This window comes from Acinonyx jubatus, chromosome A2, assembly GCF_027475565.1.
Source record: "Acinonyx jubatus isolate Ajub_Pintada_27869175 chromosome A2, VMU_Ajub_asm_v1.0, whole genome shotgun sequence".
NCBI lineage: Eukaryota > Metazoa > Chordata > Mammalia > Carnivora > Felidae > Acinonyx > Acinonyx jubatus.
The window spans coordinates 104,420,462-104,446,977 of record NC_069383.1 but is presented as its reverse complement, the minus strand read 5'-3'; the positions used below and the strand labels follow the sequence as shown (position 1 = coordinate 104,446,977).

The window sequence follows — 26,516 nt, the reverse complement described above, 5'->3', positions numbered from 1 at the left end:
AAATACTAGCAAATCAAATTCAACAGTGCGTTAAATGGATCATTCACCGCGATCAAGTGGGATTTATTCCAGGGATGCATAGATGGTTGGACATCTGCAAGTTGGTCAGTGTGATGCACAACATTAACAACACGAAGGATAAACATCACATGATCATCCCAATAGATGGAGAAAAGGCATTTGACAAAATTCAATATCCACTAGTGATAAAAACTCTCAACAAAGTAGGTATAGAAGGAACATATCTCAACATAATAAAAGCCATGTATAAGAAGCCCCAGCAACATCATACTCAACAGTGAAAAGCTAAAAGCTTTTCCTCTAAGAAACAAAACAAGGATGTCCAGTCTCACAACTTTTACTCAACACAGTTTTGGAAGCCCGAGACACAGCGATCACACACGATGAAGAAATAAAAGGGATTCAAATTGGAAAAGAAGTAAAACTGTCACTATTTGCAGATAACACAATACTATCTGTTGAAAACCCTTAAGACTCCACCAAAAAATTATCAGATCTAATGAATGAATTCAGTAAGGTCACAGGATACAAAATCAACATACAGAAATCTGTTGCATTTTTTTAATTTACATCCAAATTAGTTAGCATAGCGTGAAACAATGATTTCAGGAGTAGATTCCTTAATGCCCCTTATCCATTTATCCCATCCCCCCTCCCACAACCCCTCCAGTAACCCTCAGTTTGTTCTCCATATTTATGAGTTTCTTCCGTTTTGTCCCCCTCCCTGCTTTTATATTATTTTTGTTTCCCTTCCCTTATGTTCATCTGTTTTGTCTCCTATGAATACAGTCATATGATATTTGTCTTTCTCTGACTAATTTCACTTAGCATAACACCCTCCAGTTCCATCCACTAGTTGCAAATGGCAAGATTTCATTCTTTTTGATTGCAGAGTAATACTCCATTATATATATATATATATATATATACCACATCTTCTTTATCCATTCATCCATCAATGGACATTTGGGCTCTTTCCATACTTTGGCTACTGTCAATAGTGCTGCTATAAACATGGGGGTGCATGTGTCCCTTCGAAACAGCACACCTGTATCCCTTGGATAAATGCTTAGTAGTGCAATTGCTGAGTCGTAGGGTAGTTCTGTTTTTAGTTTTTTGAGGAACCTGCATACTGTTTTCCAGAGTGCCTGCACCAGCTTACATTCCCATCTGTTGCATTTCTATACACCAATAACAAGTTATCAAAAAGAGAAATTAGGAAAATAATCCATTTACAACAGCCGGGAATAAATTTAACCAAAGTGGTAAAAAAATCCATACACTGAAAACTGTAAGACACTGATGAAAGAACTTGAAGATGACACAAACAAACACAAAGATATACCATGCTCATGGATGAGGAGAATTGATATTGATAAAACGTCCGTACTCCAAAGTGATCTACAATGCAATGTAATCCCTACCAAAATAGCAATAGCAATCGCTTCTCAGTCTTTTGGCTAAGATCAAGTGTGAATACCAACAGCATTTTTCACAGACGGAACTAGACCAAAGAATCCTAAAATGTGTATGGACGTGGAGCCACAGAAGACCCCTAATAGTCAAAGCCATCTTGAGAAAGAACAAAACTGGACTTACCATGTCGTTCATGTCAACTGTACAAAGCTGTAGTGATCCAGTGTGGTCCTGGCACAAAGACAGACACACAGATCAATGGAACAGAATAGAGAACCCAGAAATAAACCCACAATCGTATGGCCAATGAATGTATGACAAAGCAGAAAAGACTATCCAATAGAATAAGGACAGTCTTCTCAGCAAGTGGTGCTGGGAAAACTGGACAGCAACATGCAGAAGAATGAACCTGGACCACGTTCTCACACCAAACACAAAAATAAATTCAAAGTGGATTAAAGACTTGAGTGAGATCCAAAACCATAAAGCTCCTATTAAGTTCTTTACATTGGTCTTAGTGGTATTTTTGGGGACCAGTCTCCTGAGGCAAGGGCAAGAAAAGCTACTGTAAGCACGTGGGACTGCATCAAACTAAAAAGCTTCTGCACAACGGAAGAAACAACCAGTAAAACTAAAAGGCAACCATGGAATGGGAGAAGATATTTGCAAATGACATGTCTGATAAAGGGTTAGTATCCAAAATCTATAAAGAATTTATACAACTACACACACACACACACACACACACACACACACACACACACACCAAACATTATCCAATTAAAAGTGGTCAGAAGACATGGGGTGCCTGGGTGGCTCAGCTGGTCAGGCGTCCAACTTTGGCTCAGGTCACGATCTCACAGTTTGTGAGTTCAAGCCCCACGTCAGGCTCTGTGCTGACAACTCAGAGCCTGGAGCCTGTGTCTCCCTCTCTCTCTGCCTCTCCCTTAACTCACGCTCTGTCTCTCTGTCTCTCTCTCTCTCAAAAAAACTAAACATTAAAAAAAAAAGCGGTCAGAAGGCATGAACGGACACTTTTCGAAAGAAGACATCCAGATAGCCACAGACACATGAAAAGGTACTCAACATCATTCATCATCGGGGAAATACAAATCAAAACCACAAGAAGATACCACCTCACACCTGTCAGAATGGCTAAAATTAACACAAGAAACAACAGGTGTCAGCACGGATGTGGAGAAAGGGGACCCTCTTGCACTGCTTGGTGGGAATGCAAACTGGGGCAGCCGCTCTGGAGAACGGAACAGAGGCTCCTCAAAAAGTTAAAAATAGAACTGCCCTCTAATCCAGTGATTTTACTTCTGGGTATATATCCAAAAGAAATAAAAACATTAACTAGAAAAGATACATGCACCCTTATGTCTACTGAAGCATTATTTACAGTAGCTAAGATACGGAAGCAGCCCGAGTGTCCATTGACGAATGAATGGATAAAGGAGAGGCGGTGTTTGTACACAATGGGATATTACCCAACCATAAAAGTGAATGAAATCTTGCCATCTGTAACAACATGGATGGACCTAGAAGGTATCATGCTGGGTGAAATGAAGTCAGACAAGAAGACAAATTCTATTTGATTTCATTTACATGAGGAATCTAAAAACAAGAAAACACAGACAGACTTCTAGAGAACAGTGTGGTCGTTGCCAGAAAGAAGTGGGTGGGGAATGGGCAAAATAGGAAAAGAGAATTAAAAGGTACAAACTTCTGGTTATAAAAGAAAAAAAATGAGGCGTCTGGGTGGCTCAGTCAGTTGGGCGTCCGACTTCGGCTCGGGTCCTGATCTCAGGGTTAGTGAGTTCAAGCCCCACATCAGGCTCTGTGCTGACAGCTCAGAGCCTGGAGCCTGCTTCGGATTCTGTGTCTCCCTCTCTCTCTGCCCCTCCCCTGCTCATTCTCTCTCTCTCTCTCTCTCTCAAAAATAAACATTACAAAAAAATAAGATGCTGGGATACCATGCACCACATAGGGATTATAGTAACAGAATCGAAGTACTTTGTATGGGACAGATCATATCTAGATTTACGGTAGTGGTCACTTCATGATGGGTATACATGTTGAACCACTATGTTGTACTCCTGAAACATACAACATGGTATGTCAGCTACACTTCAATAAAAAAGGAAGAAAGAAAGAAAGAAAGAAAGAAAGAAAGAAAGAAAGAAAGAGCTAAGTAAACATTTTAAAAAGAGCCCCAGACTGGGCCTCCAGTCCCTGGGACACAGGAGGTCACAGTGAACCGGACAGGGGCGCCCCTCTCTGAGGCCAGCCACACCATCCCCGGGGGCAGGTGCATGGGGGGTGGATGTGCTCCGTCCTATCCCTCCTGCCGGCGTGGTGGGTGACTTTGCCCTGTAACCTCTCCTGCTGGTGGACAGCCGAAAGAAGAGAAGCAGGGACCCCACAGGGCCTGGGGACACCTCTCAGGGCCCGCTGGGGGGCGGGGGCCAGCCAGACAGCAGCTGCGCCGGGGGAACACGTCCAGGCAGACACAGCCAGCAAGCCGGTGGACCCGCTGCCCCCACCCCTTCAGTGTGCTGAGGGTCAAGAGCACCAGGAGCTCGGCTGGGGTGCAGTAAACATCAGATGCCCAAAAGCACTGAGTGAGGGAGGGGACAAGCAGACAAAGGGCTGGTGCCCCTCCTGCCCGTTTTCGGACACCAGCCTGGGGCCTGTGAAGTGACACGCGCCACGTCAATCCTTAAGCGGGGGACACACGCGCACACTAGGGAAACAGAGCCAGGCAGTGCAGTCACACCATGGCCCTCGAGAGGCCAGCTGCCCACTGAGAGAAGGGCACACGGGCCAGCAGACATAGGGACCGCAGGGCCCGCGAACGAGGCCAGCCTGGTGCTATGTACCCCCCACCCCCGTCCCTCATCCCAACGGCGAGCTGTGGGCTCCCGCCAGCAAGCATACACACAGCAGATGGAAACAGCTCTCCAAAATTTGGCCAGGTTTGTTAATGTTCATTTGTTTATTTTGAGAAAGGGAGAGTGTGCGAGCAGGGGAGAGAGAATCCCAAGCAGGTTCTGTGCCACCAGCACACAGCCAGACGCGGGACTCGAACTCAAAAACCGTGAGATCATGCTCGACCTGAGCCAAAACCAAGACTCAAATACTTAACCGACTGAGCCACCCAGGTGCCCCGAGGCCAGTTTTTTGTTTTGTTTCGTTTTGTTTCCTTTTGTCTTGTTTTGTTTTTTATGTGTTCCGTGAGAAAGAATTTATGAACGTGACCTCGGCAGGCTGGACAGAAAGCCGGTTAAGGAGGACGGGCCACTGCTGTCCCCGCAGGAGTCTGCTGGGTGCCCCGCATTTTTACCAGAACAAAACCCTCGTTTAAATATTAGACAAGAGATTACACATCCTGGTGAGTCTGCATCAACACTGGAATCCATTCTGAGCGTGAGACAAAGGAAATCATTCTTGCCATTTTTTTACAGTGCGGGTTTCAAGGAAACCCCACCACTCGCTCAGTCCAAAAAGAATATTCTTTTGTGCTGCACGACCAGTAAACTCAGGCCTTGTGTTCACGGCTCTGGTCGGGGAGCCTGCATGGGTTCCTAGCGGGCATTTACTGGCAACTCTCAATAATATGACAACTTGAAATGTGGCAGTTTTCCAAGGAAGTAACAGTGGGTCAGATTCTCAAGTCTGTAAGAGGCCGTGTCAGCGCCCCTCGCCTGAAAGTTAATGGAGCTCACCGCAAAGCAAACCTTCCAGAAAAAAGAAAATGGCGGCCCTGAAAAAATTACTGAAACCCTGGGGTAACACGTGAGCACGCCCCTCTCTTCCAGTAAAGAATCAGCTTCTAGAAGGTTTCCCTTGGGGTGTGGAACTGTGTCCTTGGTTTGTGAAGCACGCCGGGCGTGCTGCCGATGAGGGGGGGACAGGGCTCCCGGGACCCGGTGACAAAACGTCTTGCCCAAGGGCACACCGTTAACTCTGTGCAGCTTCCAAAGCTCTTATCTTACAAAATCGAAAGCAGCAGCCTTGGAAGAGCTCAGATGTTAGTGAGAAAGACATGTGAACACAAATGAGCGAGCTGATCCCAGAGGGCATCAGGAAGGGTACACGGGCTGTGACAGCCAACGTCCGCAGCCCACCTCCTTCCCAGGTGCCTGGCAGGGTACGTAGGGGTCAGAAATGCTTACTTGGGATGGGGTCTTCTGAAAAGGCTGAGAAACTGAAGATGAAAAGGAAGGAAAACGCAGTGTGTCCTCAAGATGACCTCACGTCACCAGGGAGCGTCCTTAGGCCGTTCAGCAAGGCTGCGAGAGAAGCTCCGTGGCTGTCCCGGGTCCAGGACCGCAGGCCGGCTCCCATTCTGCCCCAGCCCCAGGGTATACAGCCAGCTGCCCCCAGCCAAGGGCCTCCTCTCTGCTCAACACCATCTGGCACCACAGGATGTAGACATGCTGATGTCCTCAGAGCACTCGTGCCTGACACCAGGCGGAACACAGCAGAAACAACAGGTTTAGATCAATGGAAGGCAGGCAGGCAGCCCCAAAGTCAATGGGGACAAACAAGGAGACTGAGGTTGGCCAAAGGCTCCGGCAGCCCCCAGCCCGTTGACCCAACCCATCTTGGCTCGAGACCCAGGAAGCTGAACCCGTCCAGACCCCACAGAACACTCCAGGCTGCAGAGCTGAGCTCGGCCCCTCCAGGTCCTGGCCACACGATTACCCAGAGCACTGGTCACAGAGCCTCATGGAGCCACGGCCAGCCTGCCTGTGGCCTCAGTGCCCACCATCCTGACACACATTGTCAGCTACCGACTGTTGTTCACCCTGTACGTGGTGACCCCGTAAGGAGACCTATATTGGCGGGGCCCTGGCCGCCAGCCCGAGGAGTGGTGCAAGAGACCTGGACGCTGGGGACCGTGGGCACCACGGGGCCCCCCAACTGCACCCACCTGGTGGCCACATCACCGTGGTAACAGCAGTCGGGCGATGGCATCTCCAGCAATAACGGAAACACTGTGACAGCTAACTATGCTCTCCACGATGACGCACACCATGGGTATTCCCCTAGAAACGGGGTGGGAAGGGGCGAGGACAAGAGAACTCGACTCTGCCGTTGCCCCTGACCTCATCCAAACATCTCATCCGGTCACAATCACAGGCTTGCAGGTGGGCGACCAGAAAGGGCTTTGTGGGGCACCTAGGAGCTGCCAGGGCCATTCCAGAAGTGGAGGTGCACAGGCTTTGGGAAAACAGACCTCAGATGCTCCCAGCGTCCCCCCATGCGGTACCGGATGGGCAGGGCCTCCCAAGGACCAGGCGGCGCATCAGAACTTCCTCAGGGCTCCAGCCCCCGAGCTGCCTGCCCAGAAGCGGGTCAGGACCCCGTGTGCCAGTCCCGGGACGCAGGCCTGGTCCACACCAGCTGCTCCTGTGGGCTGAGCGTCTCCCCCCACCCCCAGATGCAGAGGGCCAGGACCCCTCCCCGCTGCAGAAGGCCACCTCGTCCGGCTCCCCTCCTGTGTGGCTGCCTGCACTTGGAGCAGCCTGCTGCAGCTCCTGGCCACACTAGAGAGCTCCCATGGGCCCCGTTGCAGACTTCGCCCCCACTGGTTAAACAGCGTGGAGACTTGAGGCTTTGACACTTTCCCCAGGTTAGCAAGTGGAACGTTCCATCCTGTGCCTTCTCATCCCCTCTGCCCTCCTCCACCCCATCCCTCCTCCAGGGACTCACGCTCCCAAGGCCGCTTCCCTGAGGGCTCCTTCCCCAGAGCCCCCAGGACTCCCCCTCTCCCAGCTTCCCTGCAACTCTGCAACTCTGCAATCCAACTCCAGTCCCCTTTGAAAGAAGGCCCCAGGCCCAGCCTTCAGGGAGCCCTGTGCCTGGCCTCAGAAAAAGCTTCCGTAAGGGGGAAGCCTGTAAGAATGTCTGCCCCTCCGCGTCCCCCAAACCTGACCAATGCCGCCAATACCCATGTTGGAAAAGATGCCAGTGAATCTGGTCCAACTGCAAGGCAGGGGAGATCTAGGGCCTGCTCCTTGGCATCCCTGACTCAAGATCCTACACGCATTCTTGGAAGATAAAAATTAACCAGCGACCACCAGGCTTGGGCCTCTTGCTCTCAATGCACAGGTCGGGAGGGTGGCCTGTCCCCAAAGCTCAGCACCTGCAGGGCCCCGGCACCGAGGCCAAACCAAAGCAGGCCCGGGTCCGAAAAGCGGCCGATGGAGCCCTGGGTAATTGCACTCATAGATCATAGACTCTGGCATGCGGTTCCCAGACTGAACTATTTATCCAAATTAAAACCATTCTCCAGAAACAGAATCAGACCCTTTTAATTGAAAATAAAACCAAGCAACTCTGAAGGCTCTTTTTTTTTTTTTTTTAAATGAAAGACATTCTTCCTGCCTCGTTCCATTAATCACTGAGTTTACACAATCTGTCAAAATAGCTCAGTAAGAAGTCTCCTCTTCCTTCCCCCGCGGGCCTGGTTTCTACCCTGTGGGCGCCAAGTAGGCCCAGCAGTCAGGGATGCTGGGCAGACACAGAGAGGCTCTAAAGAGCACATTGCGATGCAACTGTATATATCAAGGGGACGTCCAAAAGTCTGTGTCCTCTCCTGGGCACATGCCCAGCAGAAAGGAAAGCGGGGGCTAAAAAACAGATACCTGTACGTCCTCGACCACAGCGGCCCTGCTCACAACAGCCAAACCCGAATGACCCTCTCCGAGGGAGAGAATGTGCTCCATCCACACGAGGAAATATTCTTCAGCCTTGAAACAGAAGGACATTCTAACACCTGCTGCAAGACGAGTGAACCTCAGAGGTCGTGATGCCGAGTGGGATAAGCCCAAAAAGACAAATTGTGGGGCGTCTGGGGGGCTCAGTCGGTTAAGCGTCCAACTTCGGCTCAGGTCAGGGTCTCAAGGTTCGTGGATTCAAGCCCCATGTCAGACTGTGCTAACAGCTCAGAGCCTGGAGCCTGCTTCGGACTTAAAAAAAAAAAAAGACAAATCGTGTGTGACCTCACTTGAACAAGGTCCCTGGAGGACTCATTCACAGAGACAGAATGTAGGGGGGATAGAGCGGGGGGCTGGGGGAGGGGGTGGGGAGTTAGTGCTTCATGGGGACAGGGCTTCTCCAGAGGGAAACGGATCTGGGGATGGACAGCATGAATGTGCTCAACGCCGCTGAACTGTGCGCTTGAACTCTTCAAGTTAACGCGGAAAATGTTATGATTTATGTATTTTACCACGATACCAAAAATAAGTTTGTGTTCTGACCTCGGTCAGACTGGCAAGTCCTTCCGCGGACATGACGGGCCAGGATCTTGCTCAACAGCCCCCATGCAGGGATGATGCATGCAGGCGGTGCATGCAGAGGACACACAGCCCTCACGTCCGCTACGACACATCCCTCTCCTGGGGCACTGTCACCGATGCCTGTGCGTGTGCAGAGGTGGTTACAGGGGGCAGGGGGGCAGGGCAAGGGATGCATTTACTGCCTTGTTGGTGCTAAAACCGCACGTGATCTCAGTGAGGTAAAGTCCAGAAGCACAGCCCTCCAGAACACTGCCTCTGGGTCAGTGCTTACAGAAAGACGGCTCTCCAAGTCGACAGCCAGCACGTATTGCGTGACAATCATTTTGTAGAAAGAGTCCGAAATCAATTTAAGAAGCTAAGACATCCACTACCTGGGAAGCTTCCCTGACTGGGGAAAAATGTTGGTGACAACTGTCCCCTCCCCTCCTGGCCCAGGACAAGGGGAAATGCCTGCCCAACCAGCTGAGGGCATAGATAGGCCCCTTCCTTCCCTCACTGCCCAACCCCCCCCCCCACCCCGGGGGACTTCAGATCCCGTCCCCAGATCACCAGGACAAACGAGTCCCACCACTTCCTCCAAGGATCACACTGCTGGCCCCCGTGGGGGATCAGATAGCGCCTCCAAGAATGCGGAAGTGGAATTCCAGCAGGAGACCCCGGAGCTATGGAAATTCAGCAGGGGCCCTGGGCCACAAGCAGGGAGGAAACCCCAACCTAACTCCAAGAGGCAACCCCAAAGTCACACAAAACACCACCACGGGGCTTGCTGGGCGTGCTGGTGTGAGTCCCCTGGAGGGCACCGAGGCCCCAGGCTGCAGGTGGGGAACCCCAAGGATACTCCCCACGACAAAGGGCGGCTTTACCCCAAGTCTGTGGCCACCAGAACCCACTCTTTCCTCCCAGCAGGCTGCCCGAGCCGTGCCTTTGATCTGCGTCCAAAATCCCCAGTAGAGAGGGAGTGAGGCTCAGGAAGCCCCTGGGAGGTGATGAATTAGGAGGGAGGAAGGCCAGGACCCAGTCAATGGAGCCCTTTTGTTCCCCCAGCCAGCTCCAGCCCGGCTCCGGGAGGAATGCGCACAGAACGCAGACGCCCAGCTAATGGCCCGGCCTGGCCCCAGGGCGCCTCGCCGGCCAGATGTGGGCCTGCCCACGCTTCTCCTGCGGCTCACGATGAGTGACAGGCAGCACCCTGCAGCTGTGTGCCGGGAACTGGAGAAGGGTCCCCACTCCAGGCCCGTCCTGCCCACAGCAGAGCCGCCAGAGGCCGGCAAGGCCTTCCGGGCCACTCCAGTAGACACTTGCCTTCTCTGTCGGCTGTAGCTAGTTCTTGGGCCTTCCGAACCTCGGGGGGTAGTTTCCCTGCTCACAGACGTTCTCAGAAAGTCTACGCTCAGGGCACACCCTGCGTGGCCTCTGAGCACAGTGCCGGCTGCCTGGAGCCTCAGCCTCCTGGACGGGGCCCACGGGCACAGACCGGCCCCGGGAGCGTGAGCAGTTCGCCACTCGGGAAGCTGGAACGGGGGCCCACAGATGACTCCTAAAGCTGAAGAACAAAGCCAGGGCTGCCAAGGGTGCAGTGAGCGCTCTCCGGTCTCCCCAGGAGAGGAAGAGGAAGGCGGGAGCCCCCACGCGCCACAATGAGCACTGACGGAGGAAGGAAGAGAGGCAGAAAGCGACAACAGGCTCCCTGTCCGAGGAAGCAGCTGGGGCAGGAGCCCCGCCAGCTGCGGACACCTCGCCAGCCCCTCGCGGGGACCCATGGATACCCCTGGTCTTGGGAACAAGTCCCAAGATTGCAGATGGACCTGGGTTCCAATCCGGGACGCCCCCCCCCCCCCCGGCCCCCAGCACCACACCAAGGCATGCACTCAGAGGCTCTGCCCACCCGCCCATCACTAAGGCAGGACAGACTGTCCCCATCAGACCAGGGTTCCAACCAGCCCCAGGTCTTGAGAGCTCTGGAAAGCGGAGACAAAAACCACACCTTGCGAGGAGGGTAGGGGAAGATCAGGTCCTATGTCGGTGAGGACAGCTCAGCTGTCAAAAAGGTGCTACTGCAAGGCCATTAGCTGAGCACAGAGGCCCTGTCCAGCCCAGGGACGAGGGACAGACACATCGGAAAGACTTCTCTCCCAGAGCTGGTGGCTCCAAGTTGCCTGATCAGGAATGCCCCACCGGAGGGAATTTTCCTGATTACCGACCAAGACTCCTTAAACACACATTTTTCATCAAATTAGCCCATTTGGGACAATATATATTAATACTAGATCACTGCCTTCTTTTTTAAAAAAAATTAACATAATTTTTAAAACGCGCAGGGGTCATCGCTGATGACACGGGCAGGGGGCAGTGACACAGGGGGGCACTCTGACCGCTCCTAAGGGCTCCCCCAACCCGTGGTCGTCATCCTTGCCCTCGCAGGCCTCCCCCACTCCAATTCAGCGGCTCCCCAGGGGGATTCTGGGACACCCGGCAGGGCTGTACCAAATCCAGGCACAGCAGATACCCAGATGTCCCCAAATGCACAGCCTCGTGGATGTGACAGAGCACCCCTGACCCACACTGCCCCACGGACATTCACCAAACACTGTGCAGACAGGCAGAAGGCAATAGGAAGTTCTAGAAACCAGGAGATTCTGGTTTCCTGCCCTTCTAGGAAAGGGACAGTCGTGGAGAGATAACCGTGCCTACCCTGAGCCCACTCCAGCTGTGGAACCACCCTGCCCGCTGTCCACAGGGCTCAGCCCATGAGAACAGACTCACAACATTCACTGAAGCCAGCAGAACTCAACGTTCAACGGCACTTTGATGGAAGCGATTCTGAATGTCTACGTGTTTTAAAAGCAGCGGCGGAATGGTGTTCGATACCAGCTCCACATGGGCACCCCCAGAAAGGCGCCCCCCTGCATGCACCCCGCCCCACCCTGGGCAGCAAGGGTTCCAGCAGCTAGAACAGTGCGCGGGACCCAGACAGTGACAGTGACCAGTGACGGCTTCCTACACCCAAACAGTAGCTCTGACTTAACCAAACACCTACTGAACTAACCAACTAACCAGGAGTCCTTTTTCGGGATCGACAGAGGTGACTACAGGGGCCTCCAGGTGCACGGGGCACAGATCACCCCGTGCTTACAGAGTTCTACCAGAAAGGGCCTGTATCTTCCGGACCCCAGCCCAGCTCCTGGGGGCAGAACTAGACCCCGCCGGAGGCCCAGCCCGGAAACAGGGCCTCTCCCAGAGAAAGTCATGGCTGGGAGCCACCCTAGAGAAGCCTCCCACTCAGAGAGCAGCAGCCCCACAACAGTAACACTGCTGGCTAAGGCTGGCGGGTTCTCCAGCAAGAACGCCCTGCACCTCTCCACCCCACAGGAGCTGGGGGGGGGGGGGGGGGGAGGGTGCTGGGAGGGAACAGAAAGCTTTCTCCCCACACGGGGGTGGTTTATGCCAGGCTGGTCCTAGACAAGGAGCCTGAGTGCCAGGGCACCAGCCAGAGCTTTGATGGGATCCCTGTTTGTCAATTTACTCATCTGTAAAATGGGCCAGCCAGCAGTGGGTCGGAAACCTTCCCTACTAGGCCCCTCCCCTCACTTTTCTTGCCTTTTAGCCTTCTTCCCAGGCCTTTTTTCCCCCCCTAAATCCCCATCAGCAACATCCCCTGCAGGACCATAATATTTAACCCCGTGACCTTCACCTCCCACAGGCACATTTGCAAGTTGCTCCTTTTGAAACCATTAGGTGCCAAACCTACACTTTGTAAAAGCTGGTCAATTTGCATCGAGGAGCACCCGGTTCCCAGCAGCTACTACTTTTTCCACCTTCTCAGTGCTTTGCAAAGCAAGAACTCAGCTGCTGCCACAGCTCACAGTTTGCACCTCAGCTGAGGAACCTGCTGTCAGAACCTGCATTCAACAGCAGGGGCGAGGACAGGGCCCTGCAAACCTCCATCCCGGCTGGAGCCCTGCGCCACACCACATTTCATCAACCTGAACAAGATGCTTGGCCTTTCTCTGCCTCCGTTTGTGCACCTGTAAAATGGGGCAACAACCCCAGTCCCATCTGAGGAAGGCCACTGGGATGAAATGCAATAAAGGCATGAGGAGCATTTAGCACAAGCAAATGCTCACTAAGTACCTGCTGTTACTATGTGATTATTTTGCCTCAGAGGTCACTATTACTTGGCAATATTGCAAAGTAAGATACTATTACTTTGTCTTTGAGGTCAGGAGTCTGGCCTCCAGCCAGGTCCCAGGCAGCTCCCTGCGCACAAAGGTCCCCTCATTCTCCGGGACTGGCCTCCTTCCCTCCACCCTCCAGCTGCACAGACTCGCTGGCCCCTCCCAGGCTCCTCCAGGCCTCTCCACAGAAACGCCTTTCTTAATACTTGTTGATTGATTTGCAAATATAACCTCCCAGGCCCCAGAGAGGAGAGAATCCAATCTCTTTCAAAGGGCAGAGAACTAACTACAGCACTTCAAAGACGGCAACAGGCAGACCAAACACACCAAAATGTCAAACCGGCTGGTTCTGAAACGCTTTGCAACTTTAATGAAATGAAAACTTTTACCTGATTTTCAGTGCATTTTTAGTCTTTGAGGATCACGTTCATGAAAACCTCCAGAAGGTCAAAGTGTGTGGAGGACTGGAGCCCCCTCAGGGTCGGGGGACTTCTGAACAGGCAGTGACCGCCCTCCACAGTGCGCCCTGCTGGCCCCACTTCCCCGGGCGCTTTTATTAATCGCGGTGGGGAAGGGGGTCGCCCTCTGGCAGCTCCGGAGTCCCTTCCCGCCACACCACAGATTTTCACATCCCTTCAAGCAAAGACCCCAGCGCCCCGGTCGGGCCGCGGCGCCCACCCCGAACGCAGACCCCGCGGGCGCCCCGCGCGCCCCGACCCTCCCCCCTGCCGCTTGTCAGCGACCGCGCCGGCCGGCCGGGGGGCACGTGCCACAGGTGGCGCCGGCCCCGAGCGTCCCCCTCCCGGGGCGCCCCCCGCGAGGCTCCTGCCCGCGTCAGGAGGGAGCGCCCGGGGACCCCCGCCCCCGGCTCCCGCCCACCTCGGGGATCGCGACAGGGCCCCGGCGCGGCTCTCAGCCCTGCGGTCTCGGGACGCGTCCCCGAAAGCGAAGTCCGCCGCGCAGCGCCGCCCCGGCCGCGCCCCCGGACCCCAGATCCTCGCCTCCGGCCCAGCGCTGCGTCCCCGAGCCCCTCCCCGCGCCCGGCGCGCAATCGCGGCCGCCGGCCCGACACAAAGCGGGCGGCGGCGCGGCCCGGTACCTGGGCGAGCGGCGGGTCCCGCGGGGTGATGGCCGCAGCAGGCCGGGCGCCGAGCAGCGCGGCGGCAGCGCGGGCGGGCCGTCCTCCTGGCTCGCGGCCGCGCCCGCCGCAGGGCCCCCTCGAGGCGGCGCGGGCAATCGCCACCGCCGCGCCCGGCCGCCGGTCACCTGGCCCCGTGCGCCTCCGCGGGACCGCGAGACGGTGAACCCACCTGGGGGGCCCCTGCTCCGAGTGTCCGCAGGCTGCGGGTGGGGCGCGAAGGGCTGCTGGGGTCCGGATCCCTGCAAAACTGGCTCGTTCGTTCACTCCTGCATGCTCTCATTCATTCAGCCACGCACGTGTGCATCCGGCGCTAGGGTTACGCGCTCTCTGGAACCCAGACCTCCCTGCCCGCCTGCAGCTTACAATCTAGTAGGGTCGTGCAGACGCAAAGCCGCACAGCCACGACAGGCAAAGCACAAGATGCTTAACAAGTCCCTGGAAGGTCAGGCCAGTGGAGGGAGGGTTCAGGGAAGACTTCAAAAGTCACATGACTTCTTAAAATGAGCCTGGAGAAAGGAGCAGGATTTAGGCTGGCCAGGAGCATTCTGGAAGAGCGGGTCCGGGGAAGAGGGGTGCTCAGGGGAGGAAAGGAAGAGAGATGCCAGCATCCCCCAGACCCACATATCCCCTCAGTCAGCCTCTCGGCCTTGGTTTTCCCACTAGTGAAATGCGGGAAGTGGGCAGCAACCTCCAAAGATCCCCTTGAAAAACGCACACCCTTTGGCAGAATTAGAAGCACTGTACCTTGGGACGCCTGGGGGCTCAGCTCGTTGAACATTCAACTCTTGATTTCCCCTGGGGTCATGACCTTGCAGTTTGTGAGATCCAGCCCCACCTGGGGCATAGGGATTCTGCTAGGATCCCACCAGGAGAGGGCTGGGCTCGCCTTGAGGTGCAGTTACCAGGAGCGTCCCCTGATCAGGGGCCCAGCGCCTCTTCGCAAGTGCATTGCTCTACGGGGTAGCATTATTTCTCAAGAGGTCAAAAGCACATAACTCATTCTCATGGGCATTCTTACTCTGGGGTAAATGCTTCCTGAGCATTGAACCCCAGGCCTCAGGAATAGGACAGACATTTTTCCTGCCCTCTAGGAGACCCCAGCCCCAGGGCTGACAGGAGGGGGAGGGGGGACCCAAAATGGAGCCTCAGGGGAGGAGTCCACAGCCAGCTGACCCCTAAATGGGGCTGAGGCTGGTATTAACTATCTTCTTTTTCCCCATAGGGAAACAAGCTGAAATCCTAGATAATTTGTGCAAGGTCCCCCAGCTGCTCAGCAACAGAATATGAGAAAGATCCAGAACCATCAGGACAATAAGCTACGCTTACCCCTTTCGGAGCTGCCCGCCTCGCCCCCACCCCACCTCCCCCAACATTCGCACCAACTGGCTCTTTGCTCGAACATCCCGAGCCTACCAGGTCTATCCATCTTGCATGTCAGAATCTGTCACGATGTCCAGGTCCCTAAGTGAACTCGAACTTCATAAGGTATCAGGATGTCCACTTGCCAGAACAAGGCCAGATACGCTCACGGCTGGGAAGCTGGGTGTCTTCATCCTTACCAGGCAGCCTCTTCTAGAATTTCTGTCCTCAAATTGCTCTCCCTCAAAGTCCCACCTGCCCCACTGCCTCTCGCCAGCTGGCCAGCCGCACCACCTCCTTATTTCTGGGGCTGTGGGGACTTGGAGGCCTATTGAGACAGTGTCTGTCCTCATTCCCCCCCTCAGAGCCCTAAGAAGGGAGGAGGCACCCTGCACCTGGTGTTCTTGGATATTCTGCCTGCCGTAGTCCGTGCCACTGGCTCCCTGATTCAACAAAGTGCAGGTGGCCACACCTGCGGGGTGCTTTCTCAGGTCCGAGGCCGGCCCCCTTCACTGCCCACAACTTTGAGTTTCTAAGAACTTCAACAAAGAGTGGGACAGCCACAATTATCTGAAAAAGGGACACGCATTTTTTCCATTCTTACCCATCCAAAAATATCTCAATCTGAAAGCAAAAGTCTCAAACCAGTTTAGCTAAGGGAAAAACGGCTTCTCACCAAGAGCTGTCAGTCCCCTCCCAGCACAGCAGACAGGACAGGGGGGAGTCTGGGCGAGGGCTCCGCCGAGTCTCTAGCACCCTGAGCCCCTCTGTGCTGCCTCACTCTTGTTCCCACTGGAGTCCAGAAAGAACTTTCTGGAATCTTGTCATTGCTATGAAGATGGTCTTGGCTGTGGCCAAAGTCTGATAATTTAGTATCCCTGGGTCAAAGGAAGCATGTGGCCAAGGACTTGGATAATTTTCTCACTTTCTTGCGCTGAAAATGAGCATTTTCCAGAGAGCCAGTTGGAAGGGGCAGCAGAAAACAGGACGAGGTTCACGGTGCTGTAGAAACCATGAGGCCAGAGCATGGCCCCAAGCCCGCGTGGCACATGTCGGTAGCGTGCTCCTTGAGAGATCTCTGGGATACGGTATCCTCTCCCCAAACACACAACCCAGCAGCTGGCCTCTTCTGATTCCCAAAGCCTTCCCCAAACCTGCGGGACCTTGGTTCCCTCTCCACCACAGTGCGCACGCACACCCTCTTCTGTGGCCGTGGCCCTGTGGCCCAGTGCCTGTGCGGTTGCGGGGGCCGCGGGTGTGGGTTAGGGTTAGGGTTCTGAGACAGAGACGAGCAGGGTCATCCCCCCAGAGATGAGAGGGAGGGGAGGCAGCGGGTGTGGTGCTGCAGGAGGCGTGCTAGGACACATGGGTCGGTCTTGGGGGTGGACCACCCCAGGAAGGTGGACCCCCACGGAAAGACACTCTTTGCAGAGGAGCCCGACCCCAAAGGAGGCCGAGGCCGAGGGCTGGCCCCCAGAGCCTGGCCGGCGGCAAGGGCTCATCGAAGGGAGCCAGCTGGTTATTGCAGGCCCCTTGCGGGTCCCACTGGGCTGGAGCCCTCTCCAGAATGACTGGCTGGTTCTTGGGGCTCCGGCCATGCTCAGAACTGTTGGGGGGCGGGGGGAGACCTGCCCCAGCCCTGCGAGCAGCCTGAAGACCGAACCCAGCAGGGCTCCATCCTACAGGTACTTAGAGTGGGAGCCCAGGAGACCCAAAGCCAGGAGTGTGAGGACAAACATGACAACGGCCGAGCGGAAGGGAAGATGCCACTGGGCAGGCCCCACTGGGGCTTCTGGTGCCTGCTGTCGAGGCCCCCGGATGCCGGGTTTTCTGTTCCTGCGGCTAGGTGCCTTCCTAACCGGATCAAGATACACGGACCCACCTGCCGGTGCTTCCCAGGACATCTGAGCCATGGGGAGGTCTCTGGCCACCCGAAGGGGGAGCTGCTTGGAGGGTCTGGACTCTGCCTCCTGCCCCACCCCACCTCCCTTCACCCCGTGGTCCTGCGCGGCAGGGGCAGAGCCCCAAAGCCCCAGCAGTGAGGAGTACACACGTCTAGCCGGCTGGGGGCTCCAGTCCAGAAGGAGAGCCCCAGCGGTCATTGGTGCTCCTGCTGCCTTCTCCCCAATAGGTCTTTTCTCCCCGATGCTGCACTGGGTGCATGGGCCACAGAGCGTCTCCAGCGAGTGTTCATGTTGAAGAAATGGGAGATTCTGGAAGAATGGACAAATCCAGGGAGAGGTCTGGAAAGTCGGGGAGCGCTAAGTGACTGATGTTTAGTCCAGTGTCCCAAAGGGGTGAAACATACTGTACATACCTGTGAGAACATCTAACCCTAACCCTCCAAATGCAGAAGAAGGTCGCAAAGGTGCTTTGGTCCCATCTCAGGGTCAAGAGAGCTGAGTTCCGGGTGGTCCGGTGATCACCCGAGGTCGCACCCAAGTCAGCAGCATTTTCTCTGGCTTCCTTTGAAATGAACTTGATCCTTTATTCAAAACACCACTGGATGGGCGCCTGAGTGGCTCAGTCGGTTGAGTGTCCGTCCAACTCTTGATTTCGGTTGGGGTCGTCATCTCGAGGTTTGTGAATTTGAGACCCACGACTGTGCCGTCAGAGCAAAGCCTGCTTGACATTCTCTCTCTCTCTCTCTCTCTCTCTCAATCTCTCTCTCTGTGCCCCTCCCCCTGTTTGTGCTTGATCTCTCTCTCAAAATAAATAAATAAACTTTAAAAAATAAATAAACAAATAAATAAAATAAAACGCCGCTGGAGAAGACTGGGAAGGAGTGACCCCAGGGCCAAGAGGCATCCCTAGCTCCCGGGCCCCAGTTCTAACCCCTCTCCCTACTAAGAGGAGCGGGGGCTCTGGGAGAGGCGGCTGGTTCTAGGGCGGGGCAGGAAACCAGTGAGCTGAGCTTGGGGCACCTCGTGGTGCCAGAGAGCGAGGCCGTGCTCACAGCCTAACAGGATGGAGGCAGCCAAAAGGACACGGCCTCCAAGTCTGACGAGCTCTCTCTCGGTGGTCAAACCTAGAGCAATGTGGGCCACAAAATAAATACAGTTTTGGGTTGTAATTCAAAATATACATGCCAATACCCAGACGTCCATACACATTGACTGACTGATCGATCGATTGAATGTATGCTGAGTGACAGAGAACAGGCAAAACTCCCTGGCAGAATTCCAAATAATCTATGTGTGTAGCTCCCCTCCAGGAGACAGGAGACGGCGCCTCATCCTCACGCGAGTGTGGCTGCTTTGGTGACCTCCTTCCTCTGAGAGAGCAGGGGTCGGAGGCCTGGGAGCAAGTGAGGCCGGCAAACTGGACAGCCGTGACCTCAGCCCAGCGATCGGGGTGCACGGTGACGGGTGGCTCCCATGTGAGCTGGTGGCACTAGGGCCCTGCCTCTGTGCTTCCTCCCAGCTCACCCTGAACCCCAGCCTCAGGAGGAGAAGCTGGCCCGTCCCAGCTGAGGGTCAGTCCAGAAAACACCCTACCAGTCTCATCGAAACTCCCAAGGTCGTCAGAAACAAAGTCCAAGAACTGCCCGGCCAGAAGGATCCCTGGACGGGGTCCTGGGACAGAGAAAGGACAGTGGGGTCCAACGAATGAACTCCGAATACGTGTGGGCTTTCGGAGAGAGTGAGGTCCCAGCCCTGGTGTCTTAGCTGTGCCAAGGTGACACTGTAATGCAAGGTACCCATCAGAGAACAGTGACGGAGGGGTGAGGGGAAGGGGGAGGGTCTATCGGGGACTCTGCCCTGTCCTTGTTCTCAAATAACAAGCTTATTTTCAAAAGGGCCAACGGAGCTGTAAGGAGAAACGCCTTCCTTATAGATGTGAGCACAGCCATGCTTCCCTGGCTGCAGATGTCTTGCAGATCCCCCCCCCATGTCCCCTCCCCCCCGTGCCCCCAAGTGCCAGATGTCCTGCAGACCACCCCTCCACACCCTGGAGCGAGCAGAGCCCCCCCACCCACCCAAACTTCCTGTGAACCTTTGGCCACAAAGAAACCTGCTTTCCTTGCTTGGGGAGCTTGTCCAAACCCGCACTTGTGGACGTTTGGTGCTCTTTCCCTCAATCTCCCCAGCACATCTGCACCCTTCTTAACTTTTTTTTTCTTTTTGAGTGAAATACTAGAGTTATTCCGAGAGACGAAATGTACTGGTTGAAGAATCTGTGCAATACTTCTTCTGATTCTGTGCCTGGGACAAATGGCCACACGGTCACTGGCATCTCTCACCTGAGCACGGACAGCTGAGACATACACTGCAAAGAAAGCCATACACGGGTCTGTTGCTAAACCATACGTGTCCCTGCTTCAGATAATACGAATATTTCCTGAAACTTCAGAACACCAATCACACCTGACTTTCAACCTGCCGACGTAAAGGGAACCACAAAAGCTAGTACCTCCGTCTTCCTTTATTCCGTGTATCAGAGTGAGGAATGCTCTAGATTCCTGAAAGTGGTAACGATCCCTGACAATCTAATTGCTTTCTGCACGAGCAGCACAGATTCCAACATCACCATGGGGGAAGCCTGTTTCAAGACAAGCCGTGATTCCTGCACCAAGCCGAGGTCCAGGCCCCCAGAAGACCCCAGAGTCTCCCCTGCAGAGCCTGGGAGGGGGAGGGCTGACCGTGGGCAGCTGCAGGAGTCCGGAGCCTCTGGCCATGGTCCCGACCAAGCCCGGGACAGCGGAGAGCTGAGGTCAGCTCTCCAATGTGAATGACAAGCCGAGGGCCAGACTGAGCTCGGATCTCCTGATCCAGTTGGACCAGCCGGACAGCAGTACGTCCCCACCAAATATCACAAGAATGAGGTTATCTGGGGCAGGGGCCTGGGGAGGTGACATGGAGGGCCCTTCCCTCTAGACCCACAGACACATCCCCATGCGCACAGCCCCACCTGCAGGGCCCGAGACACAATCACCTCCGGTGGGAGAGAGAGAGAGAGAGAGAGAGAGAGAGAGAGAGAGAGAGAGACCTTCAGTGGGGAAGCCCCTCTCACTAAGCCCCTCCATCTGGGGCCTGAGGGGAGGGAAGGGGCGTGGGGGGAAGCAGGGCAGGCCTGTCTTCCTGGAAACCGGTCTGCAGTCCCAGGCCCGACACTTCAGATGGGAGCTAAGACAGAGAAAGGGGGTCTGCCAAGACAGGACAGAGGGAGGCTGGGTCTCTGCAGCCACACAGAGAGAGCCCCTGGCCGCCAATGCCGTGCGCACCGACATAGACGAGCCCCGGAGGGGAGCCCCAGGGCTCTGCGTGTGACAGCAGCATGGGAACGGTGGGCAGGGGCTCCCCTGTGGGACCTCGATGGGCACCTCCCCGTGTGGTGTGGCCTTCACGGCATTCTCAGTCACCTGCCCCTCGTGAGGCCGCTGTGCTGAACTGGGATCCCCAAAATTCACGTGTGGGAGTTCTAACTCCCTGGATCATGGAATATGACTGTACTTGGAGATGGGGTCTTCAAAGAGGTGACTGATGTGAAACGAGGTCACTAGCGTGGGCCGGAATCCAGTGTAACCGGCATCCTTATAGGAAGCGGGGATCAGGACACACAGGCAGGGGGAACGACCATGTGAGGACACAGGGGAGGAGACAGCCACGTGCACGCCCAGGAGCACAGCCTCGGGAGGGACCGGCCTGCTGATGCTCGGGTCTCCGACTTCCAGCCCCAGAAGGTGAGAGACTGCCTTCTCTCCTTCTCAGAAGGTGTTTGACCTGCCAGCCAGCTGGTACTTCACCAGGAGCCTGAGCGGAGTAAGAAGCCCCGAGGTCACTGGCTCGCTCGCTCACTCACCCACCCAGCAAGGTTCACCGGACCTACTGTGTGCCAGGCACGTGGCACTTAGAGGCTGTAACATTCATCCAACAGACCTTCAAAAGGGCACGTGCTCCGGCAGCCGTGCTCATTCCCAGGCCCTAAGGGTGTGTTCACCGAGCAAACAAGTACTGAGCCCTCGCCGGTGGCAGCTGCCGGGCCCCTGCTTCCTGGACCCCTGCAGTGAGATCCCAGGGCCAGAGTTAGGCGACTGTGGGTCATGCCAGGCCCATCTGAGAAATCCAGAATGTTCCAGCTGGAGAAGTCCCCGACCTCCACCTTCCAGGTCAGGATGTCCCCTTTACCAGGCTCACACTCATGAGGCTCAGCCTGAATGCTTCCAAGCGAATGGGACCCCCCAGCCGCAGAAACGTCAGCCCACTGTCCCCAGTTCTAAGGTCCGGAGAAGCTGTGATTGTGTGCAGATGCCCCGAGGGGTGTGCAGGGCAGGTACCCTGGAGGAAGAGGAAGGTGTGGACGTGTTGACCAGCAAGGCCCGGGAAGGAGCCGGGTGTGGGGGCAAGGACAGCCCTCCTGAGCCTGGGTGCAGGCATCCAAGGAGGTGGGCCTGAGGGGAGGGGACAGGACCGGAGAGCCCAGCTGGAGAGGACAGGACCCCAGAGCCCAGCAGGAGGAGACAGGACCCCAGAGCCCAGCAGGAGGGGACAGGACCCCAGAGCCCAGCCGGAGGGGACAGGACCCCAGAGCCCAGAAGGAGGGGACAGGACCCCAGAGCCCAGCAGGAGGGGACAGGACCCCAGAGCCCAGCCGGAGGGTCCCTGCCTCAGGCAGGAGAGAAGGCGGAGGTACAAGGCTCAGCTCAGGCCCCGAGGCCGTGGCCCCTGTAGTCTTGGGGTCTGTGCAGGATGGAAGGGGGGCCTCCCTGTGGCCTCTGCACAGGGTCTGCCATCCACTGGTGCCAGTTCCGTGACCACGGAGACCTACTGCGGGGGGTGGGGGGGGGCACAGGGCCCAGGGCCGGGGAGAGAACGCAGGGAGGGCCAGTCCGTTCTCCTCTTCCTGTTTCTAGATGGGCCAGCAGGCCAGCGGCCAGGGCTCTGTGGCTTTGTTTTGTTCCTCTGCGTTGAAACGATTATGAATTACAGAAGGAATTACTTGGGTGTGCACTAAGCAGCTCTCCACCGAGAACCCCGCTGCAGAGAAAATCTGGCTCCGCAGATGCCCCGTGGTTCGCCTGGTAGGGTCTCTCCTCCCCTGTCAGACTCCCTTCAGACGCTCCGGGCCTCTCCCCACTCCGACCCAGAGGTCAGCACACTCGGGGAGCGATTTCTGTTCCTCAGCGCCCCCCTTCACTCTCCGCGACCTTTTGCACAATACACCAGTGTCTACGAATTAGACCATAGGTGCATAATCTTCTGGGAAATGATGACGTTTTCTTTTTCTTTTTTTTAAGCTTTAATTATTATTTTCTGTTAAAGTTTATTTATTTTGAGAGAGAGAGAGAGCAGGGGAGGGAGAGACAGAATCCCAAGCAGGCTCCACACTGCTGGACGCAGGGCTTGATCTCATGAACCTCAAGATCATGATCTGAGCTGAAATCAAGAGTCGGGACGCTTAACAGACCGAGCCACGCAGGTGTCTCAATGATGCCATTTTCTGCTGAGAAGGGGATCCTAGGAGGAAAGAGGGACCCCTCAGTCTCTGTCCCGCATCTTGAGCCAATGGTGGCCCCATGCTGTGTCCAGGTCCCCGAAAGGCTGGCCGGAGGCTCACGGGGGCTCAGGCCCTAATCTGATATCAGTGGAGGCACCGTGACAATGAATTTTAAACTGCTCTCAGTTTATGTCTGCATAAGTTTTCTTCATAAACACCCAAAACTAAGGATCACTCCTTGAATCAAAGTCAACATTACCACTCACCTTTAGCCAGACTGCATCCCTCAAGTGCCATCAAAGGAAATGAGAAAGCCCCCACTGTGCATTTGCCCATCAGAGAAGGGGATCTGGAAACTTCTCTGCAGGGGCCGGACCAGTTGGCCTGCCCCACGGCTCACTCCTGATGACGTTCTTACCTCAGCATCCAGCCGGCTCAGCCGGGGGGTCCCCCCACCCCCGGCACCGCCTGGGTGGGAAAGGTCAGCAGTAGGAATCCAAAAGAGAAAGCTAGGTACAGGAGTGGATGCCTGCCTTGGTGGGGCCTCTGCCCACCCCCCCTTCCTCCTCCTCCCCTCCACCCACACGCTCCAGGAATTAGTTATAAAATGATACTGGTTTACAAAGGTAGTCAACAGCAAGATTCTTTCTAAACATATATTGCTTTGAACATGTAAGGTAATTTATTTATTAGAAAAACAAGCTTGCATGTAACATCTCAGGAATGCATCTGTTTCTTGCAGCCGTGCTCCCCCATCCCTGGCTGAACAGCAGCCACAGGCCCCACAGACTGCACCTGAGCTCGGGGCGGTGAGTTTCAGAGTTGCTTTTGGTTCTGAGGTTCGAAAGCCTCCCTATGCTGGACAAGATAGCATCAGTATGAGAAAGATAAAGGCCGACTGATCTGGCTCTTCCTTTGCGGGGGTGTGTCTCTGCAGAGCTGGGGGCCTGTGCACCGCGCCCCCCACAGTGGCATGTGGGTCCCTCTGTCTTCGCCTGGGAGCACAGCCAGGAATCAGGCCGAATGTGAAACCCTAGAGTGGCCGAGTGTTTGCTATGTGACTTTGGCAAGTTAATTAACTTCTCTGTGCCCTGGTTCCCTCTTCTGTAAAAGATGGAGAGGCTGGGGCGCCTGGGTGCTCAGCCCGGTCATGATGTCACAGTTTGTGAGTTCGAGCCCCGCGTCGGGCTTTGCGCTGATGGCTCGGAACCTGCTTGGGATTCTGTCTCTCCCTTGCTGTCTGCCCCTCCCCTGCTTGTGTGCTTGTGCTCTCTCTCTCTCTCTCTTTCAAAATAAATAAGCTTAAAAAAGAAAAAAGATGGAGTTGATAATTGAATCAATCCCATCCAGCTGTTGGGAGCACAGGCTCCCGAGTTCTGTTTAGAACCTCGTCCCGTGCTCGGCGCAGATGCAGCCACCTTGGCCTCTCTCTGTGCGACCTCCCCCCACCCCTCCCTGTGACCCTGACACCCCTCGAGGACAGCAGCACCTCCACTGTCACCAAGGGAGGCTGGCGTGGCTTCTGCTGACTGAACCCTCTTCACCTGGGTCCCCCCACCCCCACCATCGCAGAATCTCCGGCCTGAGGTGTGGCTTCCCAGCACGGGGATCACCAACATCTCCTAGGGGGAGGGGTGGATAAGCAGGCAGATCCCTGAGGCCAGGGCTCCAAATTCCAAGGCTGGGTCCAGGAATGTGCTGTAAAAAAAAGGCTTGTTTTTGTCATTCCCGCCCGAGAGAGAGAGAGAGAGAGAGAGAGAGAGAGAGAGAGAGAGATGTATATATTTAGGAGAGCTTTGTTTTCCGAACATTATTAACCAGCAACTCCTTTCTATTTAAAGACCAGCTTCCGTTGGGGGGGAGGGGAGGGGAAGCCCGAAGATTTTAAACTAGTCCAAGAATGTAGGTGGGCGTATTCCCAGCAGATCTAAGGGAGGAACTCAGTCCCGCAGGATTCCTTAGCCCGGCTGCCTGTGCCCCAGGGCCTGCGCTCTCAACGCCTAGTGCCCCTCCTACCTGGGCTCTCCAAGGGGTCAGGTAGGACAGGAGGGTTTGGGGGAGCAAACCTTTGGTACGTGAAGATTCTGACGGTCTGACAGGCACCCGGGACACTGAAGGTTTTCAGAGAAGAGGTGTGAACGGGTCCCTTGAACACACCCACTTTCGCCCAAGGGCAGAGGAGCCCCTCCGGTGTGCGTCCCCTCCCCCAGGCCTCAGGAAGTCCCTTGCCCTGCTGAGTCACTCCTGTTATCCCCTGGGGTACCCACAGCAGGGCCCCCAGCCTACAGCTGGAACAAGTGAGGCTGGCTTGCACCGAGTCTGCTGACAGCACCGTGAGGAGCATTAGGTCCCCAGGGCTGTGCCCCTAGAAATCTCGGGGACCCGATGGTTGTACCACCGGAGTCCCCAGATTGTATCCCAAGACATTAGGGCCCTCTGGGTTTGTATCCTGAGACACAAGGGCCCCTTAGACTGCACCCTACGAAACCCCAAGCCCCCTCAGATTGCACCCTGAGAAATCTTGGGGCCCGGGGATCATATCCTGTGAAAATCCAGGACCCTTGACCCCTCCAGGGTTGCACCCCAAGAAACCCTGGGACCCCCAGTTTGCACCCCAAAAGCCTAGCCCCTCTGGCTTGCAGCCCAAGAAACTCTGTGGCCTCTAGATTACAACCCAAAACACTAGAGCCCTCTGGGATTGTATCTTTGAGACCCAGGGGCCCCTCAGACTGCACCCCAAGAAACCCCAAGCCCCCTCGGATAGCACCTTGAGAAATCCTGGGGTCCCCCAGTTGCACTCCATGAAAACCCAAGACCCCCCACTCCGTCCAGGGTTGCACCCCCAAGGAGTCCCTGGGCCCCCAGGCTCCTTCCAATGATCTTGTGAATATTTTTAGTCCCAAGAGGAAACGTAGCATCCAATGGGGTCTCTGCTCTGCAGACCTCAGGTGAGAGACCCTCCTTGGGTCTCCATCCATGTCTTTGGAAGGAGGTCTTTGGAGAGGAGGTGGGGGCTCCACCCTGGCCTTCCCTGGCCAGGCCAGAACCACAGGGCCCCCGGGGCTGAATAAAGATGAATATCTTTATTTCTAAATAAGTAAATACATATCAGGGACGCCCTCACTGGTTTCCACCCCTTGGATCCTCCAGGGTCCAGCGTGAAGGAGCACACAGGCCACAGGTCCCCCCTCTCTGCCCCACTTGCCCCGCCCCATCCAAGGCCTCTTCAAGGAGAGCAGCAAATCAGACACCTGACAGTCGCCCATCACCGCTTAGAAACATGGAGCCTGACCTTCCCGAGGTTTCCGAGGGGAAGCCGGGCAAAGACGATGCAGACAGTAGCCAAAGTCCTGGCTGCTGCTCTTATAGATCAAACAGTGAAGAAAGGCAAGCACTTGGATAATCTATTGGTAATTAAATAAGACTTCTGAGCCCTGCAGGCTCCGGGATTCCTTCTGAGCAGAGCCCCCCTTTGACAAAGGAAAGCCACGGAACCTGGGACCAACAGACCACTCACCTGCCACGGCCAGCCTGAGGAGCCTCACGGAGGAGGAACCATTTGTTTTTTGTTTTGTTTTTAACGCAGGCTCTACGCCCAACATGGGCCTTGAACGCACGACCCCGAGATCAAGAATCACATGCTCTTCCGACGGAGTC

The 26,516-nt window shown here is 55.3% G+C and overlaps 1 protein-coding gene across 6 annotated transcripts in view; it reads right to left on the bottom strand.

Moving 5' to 3' along the window:
* The window catches only part of TNS3 (tensin 3), a 215,715-nt gene extending 200,211 nt beyond the window's left edge, over positions 1-15,504 (bottom strand). For 2 of the 6 annotated variants that reach the window (XM_027045988.2, XM_053218739.1), the window contains exon 1: positions 14,233-14,466. In XM_027045988.2, the coding sequence (XP_026901789.1) occupies positions 14,233-14,343 (111 nt within the window). In that variant the 5' untranslated portion in view covers positions 14,344-14,466. Of the gene's footprint in view, positions 1-14,021; positions 14,124-14,232; positions 14,467-15,476 lie in introns of those variants that run through there. The other 4 variants (XM_053218741.1, XM_027045991.2, XM_027045993.2 and 1 more) reach the window with 4 other exon arrangements.
* Positions 15,505-26,516: the final 11,012 nt, after the last annotated feature.